The sequence below is a fragment of the Esox lucius genome, chromosome 15 (genome assembly GCF_011004845.1).
Source record: "Esox lucius isolate fEsoLuc1 chromosome 15, fEsoLuc1.pri, whole genome shotgun sequence".
In the NCBI taxonomy this organism is placed as follows: Eukaryota; Metazoa; Chordata; class Actinopteri; order Esociformes; family Esocidae; genus Esox; species Esox lucius.
Genome location: NC_047583.1, coordinates 27,197,762 through 27,208,958, shown reverse-complemented (window position 1 = coordinate 27,208,958; position 11,197 = coordinate 27,197,762). Strand labels below are relative to the sequence as shown.

Here is an 11,197-nt window from a genome sequence, read left to right as displayed (position 1 = left end):
TTTCAGATTATTGTACTGCTCCATAACCCAATTACGCTTCTGATCACAGACTGATGACCAGACATATTCCTTCAGAATTTTCTGACTGAGAGCAGAATTCAAGGTTTGTTCAATGACGGCAAGTCTTCCAGACCCTGAGGCAGCAAAGCAACCCCCCACGATGACACTGCCAACAGCATTTGACTGTTGTGATTATGTTCTTACTGAGAAATTTTGACATAACAAATCCAGACATAACAGCACCCAGGTTTTCAAAAAGGTTTCACCTTTGACATTGTGACATGATTTTGAGGAAGAAAAATTCTACGGTCAGACCAAAACTGAACAATTAGGCATTTAATTCCAAGATCTACATATGAAGAAAACAAGGTACTGCTCATCAGCTGACTAAACAATGCTCTATGGTGAAGCATCATGCTATGGGGGTGCTTCTCAGAAGCCGGGACTTGGAGTCAGGGGTTCAGGACAACTCTGTCCTTGAGTGGCCCATTCAAAGCCTGGACTTACACCCCGTTGAACATCTGTTGTGAGACCTGAAGATCTCAGTACACCTACACACCCCATCTAATCTGACAGAGCTTGAGAGGATCTGCAAGCAAGAACTGGACTACCTAGCCAATTGCAGCTGTGCAAAGCACACCCAAAAAGCAGTCATCGCTGTCAAAAACGCTTTGACAAATTACTAAGCAAAACGGTCTTAATACTTAGTATGAGTTTATTATTTTCAAAACATAGGCACACATTTAAAAAATATATATAATTTGCTTTGTTATTGAGGTGCTGTGTCTAGATAGAAAATAAATGTAATTACATTTTAAAAACCAGTGATTTGAGAAGAACAAACATTATTTACCTATATGCAGGAAGTTAACAGTATTGTCACGTCTCCACTGATGGCTCAGTATTTGTCAATGTGGGAAAGCCAGTTACATTTCTACGCCAGATGGAGAGAAGGCGTAGAATCCAGAATATTCCGGCTGTCCGCCTTCCGCCCGCCTAGCTTCATTCACATATGGCAGAATCAAGCGTAGGCAGGAAAACATGACTAGACTGAACACATTCATAACCAATTTATTTTGCATTTAGATGACAGACAGCCAACGCTGCAGGACTTTTACATAACCTTTGCAATAATATAGAAAACAAATCTACTTGTTACAAGATGATATAAAAATATATACTTTCAGGACTCTACATGACAGCTGAAGAGCATTCGTTAGGTAAGGATGACTTGCATTCTTCCAATGAAGATAACACTTCATATAATCAACTTGCACAAAATGCAATAAAACAATTTAAAAGGGGGGAAAAAAACAATGGATAGAAGCAGGTTATTTTATCAGTAATCAGCTCCTTTCACATCATTTAAACCAAAATTAGACTAAAGAGGTTTACACAGATACAGGAAACAAGTGGTTGACTTTATCCAAACCTTATGCTAGAACATTGTAATTAATCGACAGGATCCAACAAAAAACATCCTACATAACATTTGCATTCTGGAGGATAAGCATTCCTTTTCAAGTCTGAGTGAAAGCCCAACAGTCCAATGAGCTTCAGTGTTTCTGAAAACGACAACAGAAGACATGCAGGTTGGGATAGAAGTCCCAATAATCAGCATACCACCCAAAAGCACCTTCTTAATCCAATGGGGCCTCCTTACATCCTCACCTCTCATTTATTGTTGCTGACTGGGAGCTGGTAGGACTATACTACAACATTTACCTGAGTGGTTACTGTAGATCAATGTCGATTCATTAGAATAATGAGATACAGCCCTTCTCATTTGCTTCAAGCGTCCTTCACTCTCTCAGGGTGGTGGTGGGTGGCGGAGGGGGTACACAGGTGAAGGGTCGTTACTGACACTTCCTGTTCCGTACCTGCACCATTTCCTTCCTCTCTTTCAGGAAGTTCCCGAAGGCCGTGCTCTCCTTGCTCTCCTCAGTCACTGCAAGGGAGGGACCGAAATTTAAACTTAAGTGCCCTGTATATTTTTGTGTTTGCTTATATTTTGGCTGGACCGCGTAAGCGCAGCCAGACAAGCAAAGCGAATGTCTCTTAGTGTGTGAGTGAGTGAATGACCTTTGTAAAATAGCGTAGTGGTTAGAGACGTGGACTGACATGCAGGCAAACAGTGTTTGAGCCTCTGCGCAGACAAAAATTATGCATTAGGATTTGTTCAGGATAGACAGAAACTGCACTGGCTACAACCTTCAGTAGCTACGTTATAGTAAGCCTAAAAAAAAACGGTTTCTGTTTATATTTGCGACGGTTTCTGGTGGATCTGTGAATGCTTATTCGGGTTATATAGATCTAACGCCGCTTAAGCGGTAAAAGAGGAGGGGTTTCCACAATTCTCTCGTTGTTTCACTTGACGAAATAGTTCTCTTCAAATATATTGATAGTTATTGTATCAATATCATTCACGAATGAAAGAAAAACAAACTTTGTTGTGCCATGAATTGAAATAGCTTTGGCAGTGTAAATTTCATCTTCAGTCCCACTAGCAATTGCAAAATTTTTAAGCAGATACTAGTATTACTATTACAGACTAATACGCTGTTAAAATGGCCAGTGGCAAAAGCCATACAGTTCATGGGATGCTATTTGTGGTGGAAGGAAACTTAATAAGAAACGTTAGTCAGTTTAACACAATGCTTAATGGTGTCTAAATAAAAATTCAAACTTGGCATGATGTTAATGCGTGACAAAATTATGTAATGTCGAAACGCAATTTTCTGACAAGGTAGTATGTCCCAATACTTGCATATTATGTACAAAACTGTACGTATCATCCGCCAAGTACATATTTGTAGTACGTAGTATGCGATTTGAGATTCAGCCGGTGCTTTCAATTTCCCCATAGTTCACATAGCGTAGTGGTTAGCTATTCAACTGTTATTGTATGGATGACCATCTACAGTAATCTTTGTACAAGAGGACACTTTAGTTCTGTTAATAAATATCCTGTTGTCCACGTTATTTCAGCAAAAATGGAAAGGCTGGGATAAAATTGCATTTGGAGACTATACAGAGGTGGACTGACTACCAGCTGAAACCAGCCAGGGACAACAACATTCATTCCTTCTAATCGCGGGCTGGCTGAATTAGGCTTGCCTGCTTCCTTTTCTGGTTTTGTGCCACATGTAAGAATCATAAATGAATAGGCTTTGTAGGAATGCAAGGTGATTTATATCCCTTATACGGTAATGTCAATCAAAGGAGGAAGGGCCAATATAATCTCTCACAGTTGTGATCGATGTCATCAGTGTCACTGTCCACCTGCTCTTCCTCTTCCTCATCAGGGTTTCCACGGTTGAAGATAAGATCACTGCGGCCAGGCACATCAGCTTCTGTTGGAGGACAGGGAGAGAGAGTTTCATTAGTCACATAACACCCGTCTAATGTACACTAGCATTCCGAAGTTTAGGGTCATCTAGAAATGTTTTGGCCATTAAAATAACATCAAATTGATCAGAAATACAGTGTAGACATTGTTTATGTTGTACATGACTTTTATAGCTGGAAATGGCTGACTTTCAATGGAATATCTACAAAGGCATACAGAAGCCCATTATCAGCAACCCTCCTCCTGTGTTCCAATGGCACATTGTGTTTGCTAATCCAAGTTTATTTTATACAGTTTTTATTTCTGTTCATGCTGTACTGTCGCTCATCAATCTATTCTTGTTCTGAGAAGTTAAGGGTTTTCTTTGCAAGAAATTGTCAAGAAACTGAAGATCACATGCGACATGTACTACTCACAGAACAGCACAAACTGGCTCTAACCAGAATAGAAAGAGGAGTCGCCTCTTCATCAACAATGAAGAGGTGACTCAGGGATGCTGGCCTAGGCAGAGTTGCAAAGAAAAAGCCATGTCTCAGACTGGCCAAAAAAAATAAAAGATGAACCCTTGTGCGCCCCTCAAATTTACTACCCTTTGGACACCTTCGTGGACAAAAATGTACACGTACAATAAACTGATACATACATTTTTAGCTTTTTTTCCCCATAAATCTCTTAAAGAACTTGAAACCTGCTCAAAACAACCAAACATTCAATAATTTTCAGGATTTTAACCCTTTAAATACCAGTTTGATTGTTTGAATTACTGCCTTATTTATTACAAAAATTCATTAAAAAATTCATATTTTCCATGTATTAAATGGAAGGCTTTGGTTGTGATTAGAGTCTTGGATATTTTATGTAGTACCAGATACTTCCTCTGGACACCTTTGTGGACAAAAATGTCACATTGACTTCCATAAAAAAAATATATATGAAATTCACACACACACGCACGCACGCACAAAAACTCTTCTACCAGATTCAACCATTGTCCCATTGTAGGCCAATGGATGTGCACACTTAACTTTTGGTGTGCACACTTAACTAAAAAAAAAGAGTTCTGACAAAAAATCATGCCCCTAGCTGCAACAGACAAAATTATCCACAAATCAAAAGAGAGAATTTATTTTCACAAAAATGCCCAAGCGGCACACTAGGGTTAAGATGGAAAAAATACACAGACACTGGACAAAGTAAGATTGGAAAAAAAAAAGGCCAGCATCCTGGAGTTACCTCTTCAATGTTGAAGTTGAGACTAGTGTTTCGCGGGTGCTATTTAATGAAGCTGCCAGTTGAAGATCTGTGAGGTGTCTCAAACTAGACACTAATGTATTTGTCTTCTTGCTCAGTTGTACACTGGGGCCTCCCAATCCTCTTTTTATTCTGGTTAGAGCCAGTTTGTGCTATTCAAACAGTAATGCTGAAGATACTCAACTAGTCTAAAGGCGGACAGTTTTATTGCTTCTTCAATCAGAACAACCGTTTTCAGTGGCACTAACATATTCACACAAGTGTTTTATGATCAAGTAGCCTTTTAAAATGATAAACTTCAATTAGCAAACACGACGTTCCATTGGAACAAAGGAGTGATGGTCATTTAAAACATATCTACACTGTATTTCTGACGTTACTTTAATGGGCAAAAAAAGTTTTTTTCTTAAAAAAAAAAACAAGGACATTTCTAAGTAACCCCAAACTTTTGAACGGTAGTGTATATTATACGAAACAGATACACGGTAATGCATGGTGCCTCACCTGTCGGCAGGGTCGTCGTCATGGTAACAGATCCCATGTCCTTCTGTAAATGCTCCATCTGCTCCTGCTGCTTTCTGCTCTGAGCATCTGCCTGGAGGACATAAAAGACCATCAGAGACGTGGGGTAAACCAGACACAGGTGAGGCCAGTATTTTTGCATTGGTCATAAAACACTTACCAGCTCTTTATGAAGCCTTTCATACTCAGGACGATAATCCCTGAAAAACATTATAACTACATTTAGACAAACGTTACAGACAGCGCATACTGCATGGTTTGTGTGCGTGCGTCGATGCGCATGCTGGCAAAGCATTCGTCCTCACTCACGTCTCATATTCTTTTGCCGCCTCTGCTACCTCAGCAAAGAACTGGTCTAATCCGTTGCCTGTGACCGCGGAAACGCCCACGACCTGCACACGAAACAGATGTGACATTTCAGAGAGGGAACACTCAGTTAACCCACTCGATGACCTCTTCCCCACAGGTTGTCTGGCGTGCAGCACGCCTCTGTATACGCTCCTATGCGCTGTATACGGAGGCGGTTTACAGTAGTGGAGACGGCAAACGCACCCGTAAGTTGGTGTAGAACTCATCCAGCACCAGGCTCATGGAGCGCGTCAGGTTGCTGACATAGGACGTCTCCTGGTTCAACGCGTCCTGGAACACCTCGAAGTCCTGCATCCACTCCACGGCGAAGCTGTGGTCGATTATGTCTGTCTGGAACCACGCAGCGCAGACATTTTGAGTAATGCAACGCAAAGCTGTGGTCAATTATCTATACTGCATTATCCACATAATTCCCACTAGAGCAGCTGTGTTTCACAGACATCCAGTTTCCGGTGTTCCAAGGTTACAAATTAAATTGCTTTCTTTTTACTCCTGCAACTCCTTAATACTCTTGCTTGTGTCTGTTCTTTTCCCCCATTGTTACGATCACAGAAACATTTGGAATGACCTGTGAAACACTGCGGTAAAACCAAAATGTCTGTCTGCTGCATCTATGAGAATCTTACAGCTTTGCCTGGGCATTAACAAATGATATTGACACTTGCATCACAACATTCTGATTTCAGTGAGTGGTTGTTTTGTGCAATTGAAATAAGACAAATATTAATACATTTGAGAAGTGCACTATTTAAATGCACAGAAATGAAAGCAACTTCCAAAAATCAACACCAGGATAACAGTGATTTTACAATGTAAAGAATATATCGGCAGAATCTAGAGCCACATGTGTTGTAGAATTAGGCAGAAGAATGTGATGACAATAATTAATGACAAAGTCTAGCTAGTGCAGGTTAGTTCTGGTGGGCTGTACAGAGCATCATGTTGGCAGTTGGAGTCATGTTCCACCACGTGAAAATAATCCATGTGTACAGTGTATACTCAAATGAGACAATTCTGTGAAAGGGTGATGTTAACCCAATCAGATTTTCTAATACACAAAAACAGAGGTCATTTTGGCTCATAAGCACCAATTTCACAACTGCTGACTGAAATTAAAGAAGTCTGAAGAGCACCTTTAAGAAAAGTGGAAGGGTATATCTTTGGCGGCTTTTCTAGTCACTTAGCAAAACTAGACCCAAGCGAATGTGTCCTGGTTATTGCATACCTTGTTCATCACGACTATGAAGGGCAGCTTGGTCTTGTACATAATGCTGGGGGTAAAGAAACAAGAAAAATCACAACACCACACTAGAAACATTCAAATTGTTAGGAACAATCACCGGTTTTATTTGATCACGGGGAAAACAACCACTGCCTGACGGAGCCAAACCTGCAGGCGTAGAGCATGTTGGACATGAAGGTGACGGGGTTGACACTACGAGAAGTGTCCATCACGTAGGCCACGACACAGGGGAAAGTAGAGGCCTGGGAAACACATTCACCATGTCACAGCACTGACAGCAGTTCTGAAGCACAGTCACAGTAGTACATTGTCATTTACATTGCATGTTGCCACTACATACCAGAGTTTCGGTGATGATGGTTCCAGATGCTGACCAGGTAAACACTTCTATCTGTCCAGGGGTGTCAATCAAAACATATCTGTGGGCAGAAGAGAGGAACAGTTGACGCCCAACAGCATAACGATGTATAATGTGTTTCATGTAAGAGTTCTAGAACAAGCCAAGTCAACTGAGAACTTAATTTAAATTGCAAGATAATGTCAATACCACATAGAGATACAACATGAATAATGTTGTACACTGGATTGTGTCATTGGCAAAGAAGTGGATGAGGTCATTACCAGTAACAAGAACAACATCATTAATATTCAGACTACTGCCCTCCCACTGTGATTACCAGGACATCTATTCCCACTAACTTACAGACAAAAACATACTTACTGGTGATTGGACTGTTTATTCTCTATGAATTTCATGACCTGAAACAGAAAAACATATTTGGATCAACGCAGCTTAAATTCTACAAATAATGACATTAATGGTGACACCTGTTGGACAGTTGAGGTATCAGACAAATGCACATCCCAGGATGTTGCCTAAACATTACGGCTAATATGGTCCATGGATTAATAGTGTGAAATAAGATCACCTAAGCAGATTAATACTTGGACACAATTAACAGTTGTCAGCACAGTTTAACCTGTGGCAGGCATGAGGTAAATAATATATAAAGTTAAGAACATACCATAATTTCACATTACATCTAGCATGAAATGTTGCCAATTGGGCTATCCAAATGGTATCATTTGTAAAGCATAAATAGTTTCAACGTTGAAAGAAAGGTGGTTGTGTGTTTTTCAAAGCTCAATGGGAGAATGGGTGATTGGTCAAATGAGAAAGCTAAACTAGAGCATGTTTGACGTTGGTTTCACATGACAATATATAAACAGAAGAAAAAGGTAATCTAACTAATGCACATTCCCTAACTATCAGGTGAAAGTGCTCCCTGTCTTACAGCTAGGCTGAAATCTTCACACTGTTTTGAAAATACAAACAGGAAAACTGGCAGAACTTTACACAGATCAGCGTACTTGAGACTGAGTTGGTAGCATAAAACTTCCTATGGTAATTTAGAATCTCAGAAACCCTACAATCGAGGAGATTTAGGCTATGTACGGCAGTAAACTGTCAATCAAATCTGGCAACCTTGCTTACCTGATCAAACCTTGTAGCGAATAAATTCAATGAAGTGACGATTCCTCCATTGGGACCTAGGCCATATTGCTTCATCACTTCTTTGTAATTCACTGTGTCACGGATATCTGTAAGTAACCATATACTTATAAAGGGACTGCTGTTAATAGCTAACATTATAACACAGTGGCCAGACCAACAAAATTACAATCACTTTATGAAATAAAAAGAACCTCTAGGAAGCAACAGATTGAGCTACTGAACAGTCCACAAATGAGATTAGACTATAATCAACATGATGGCACACAGAAAAGAATATGGCATTATGCACAGTGGTGGTCAGGATGATTTCTTACCGATGTTGGCAGGGAAAGGGACTTCATGCACAGCAGGGTCTAGGTTGATAACATATGGAGGAGACTTCTTGGTGTGAAGGTGAGCAGTGAGTCGCTGATTGTAAAGAAACAATGTCAGAACTTGTCTTATCTGATCTTACAATAGCAATAGCCATCTGGTTAGCAAGTCAGCTAGCTAGCGAAATTAGCAAAATGTCGGTGACCAGATGCCGGCGTTGTGCCGTAAATCTCCTCCCCTTCACGTGAACTCTCTCGATTCTCATTGCTGCAACTTGCTTGCTTATTCAGAGGTCTGCTTTTCACTGTGTTATAAACAGTTTAGCCTACATTTCATTGATCTTCGTAAGCAAAAAGCTTTTATGTGTACTTCAAGGCAGCAATCGATGAACACGTTAGGCTGCGTTTCATTCGACTTTTTAAGGAACATTGATCATGTGGGAAAGCACTGTCTGCAGTTCTGTTGGCTGTTTGTTTCAAGTGTATTATTATAAAGATATCTTTGGCAAAATCGATCATATCTCCCATTTCTTCTTCAATTAGTGTTTTCTAAAGTGTAAGGATAATAATTCAGCCATAGTTGTTCTGAAATGTTTAGGGGCCATTCCACAGAATCAAAGAATTTTTCCATCCCCAGGACATTTACATGCATAAATATGCACTGAAGGTTATTCCATTTGAGAAATTGCCAAGAAACTGAAGTTCTTGGCAATGCTTCATAGAACAGCACAAACTGGCTCTAAGCAGAATAGAAAGAGGAGTGAGAGGCCCTGGTGCACAACTAAACAAGGAGGCAAATACATTAGTGTTTAGTTTGAGAAAAAGACACCTCACAGGTCCTCAACTGGCACCTTCATTAAATAGCACCCTCAAAACACCAGTCACAATGTCAACAGTGCAGAGGCAACTCTGGAATGCTGGTCTTTTAGGCAGAGTTACCAAGAAAAAGCCATATCTCAGAATGGACAATCAAAAGCAAAGATTAAGATGGACAAAAGAACAAACACTGGACTGAAGAAGATTGGAAAAAGTGAATGTCGTTCACCAGAAGGAACGATTAACTAAATAAATGATGATCCATGGACCTTTCGGATCTCCAAATCTCAGTCACCAGAAGGAACGATGATCCACGGATCTTCGAATCTCGTTCACCGGAAGGAACGATGAACCAAATGAACGATGAACCACAGACCACAGGAGCACTGACTCAAATTAACAAAATAAGTCCAAAGATTCGTTCTTTTTACTGAACGATTCGAAAAGATTCGGATTAGTAAAGTGAGTCGAACTTCCCATCACTAGCAGCAAAGAGAATCGAGAGAGCGCGCGTTCACGCGAGGGGGGCTGGGGGATTTTCGGCACAACACCGGTGACATATAAAATAACTAGTACATCTGTTTTTACCAAACAGCGAAAATACAAACAATGCAAACAACAAAAAAGCTAACTGGGAATACAATTCTGTTTTTGATATGCTATAAATAAGTTGCTGTCATTACTGCGGTGGAACCTAAAGACTGTGGACACTGACACTAGTCAACTGGTAATGCAGACGCCTTACTAGCCCCGGTCCAAACACTGCCGCATTTTCTACAAGCCCAGGCAAAAAAAGCACGGACTAGCTTAATTTCCATACCTGTTCCCAGTTAGCTTACTAGCAAACAGTAACAACCTAGCAAACCCGTTTTAAAAGACATCTAACTCGAAAACATGCACCCATATAATTTTTTATCCGTGTCAGTTCACTATACTGGTCTGCTCATCGGCCTGAAAAACGTAAGGTTCCATCCACCAGACGTACAAATTAGCCAGTGTCACGCTAGCTAACTAGCATAAACTCACCTGCACAAAAGTAGTTTTTCCAGAGCCCGCCATGCCAAGCACTATGAGACAAACGGGTTTCTTCTGTGGAGCATTGCCAGAAGTAGTCTTTGAGTCTCGACTGTCGCCTCCTCCGTGGTCGCACTCACTATTTTCTCCTGAAACCGCTTTCGGACAGGTGCTCCCAGACGCGGTAGCCATGCTTGTTGTTGTGGTTGGAACTGTTGCAGTAAAGCTATCACGTCTGTCGCAAAGGTCCGGCCTGTCTAGCTATTTTATTTTCAACGCTAGATGTCGCTGTTTCCGTTTTGGAGAGACTCGAGTCTACTAGTACTACTCACTAGTCAGTCTAGTCACTATTGGAATGATACATTGATCTGCAGCAACAGCCATTCGTATATGTCTTGGCTCCTCGCTCAAATTAAACGCAATGAGCTGAAACACAAATATAGACGTTTTGGGATTCTCCATCTTTTTGGGACACAATCCACTTTGCCTAAGTCTAACCCTAACCCCAATTGTAACTCTTAACCTAAACCTAACTGGTGTCCTGGAATAAGCATTTCTGCACAAGAATGACAGACAGATTTGTGTGTGCATTTAGGTGCATAACATGAAGTGTATTTGACAACCATAAGTGCTGGTTACTTCAAAACTTCTCTGTACGAATACCAGTATTTTGATGATCTATTGTGATCCTTCCAATCTTAACACTCACTGTTTCTCTCAACAGAAAGAAGGAATTAGGTCTCAAACTGGCATGGAGGAGAAGCCATGGCAAGATGTCTTTGACTCCCGTCCATTGTAAAAGATCA

At 40.6% G+C, this 11,197-nt stretch overlaps 1 protein-coding gene across 1 annotated transcript; it reads right to left on the bottom strand.

The window, feature by feature from the left end:
• Window positions 1-1,055: 1,055 nt before the first annotated feature.
• On the bottom strand, window positions 1,056-10,604 carry gpn1 (GPN-loop GTPase 1). The gene is made up of 13 exons (XM_010878646.3): window positions 10,404-10,604; window positions 8,565-8,658; window positions 8,230-8,336; window positions 7,456-7,493; window positions 7,075-7,153; window positions 6,882-6,976; window positions 6,717-6,762; window positions 5,675-5,821; window positions 5,432-5,514; window positions 5,283-5,322; window positions 5,105-5,195; window positions 3,249-3,353; window positions 1,056-1,948 (listed from the first exon to the last, which is right to left on the bottom strand). Exons 1-13 carry the CDS (start codon window positions 10,581-10,583, stop codon window positions 1,857-1,859), a joined length of 1,197 nt encoding a protein of 398 aa, XP_010876948.1. The 5' UTR covers window positions 10,584-10,604; the 3' UTR covers window positions 1,056-1,856.
• Between the last annotated feature and the right edge of the window lie 593 nt (window positions 10,605-11,197).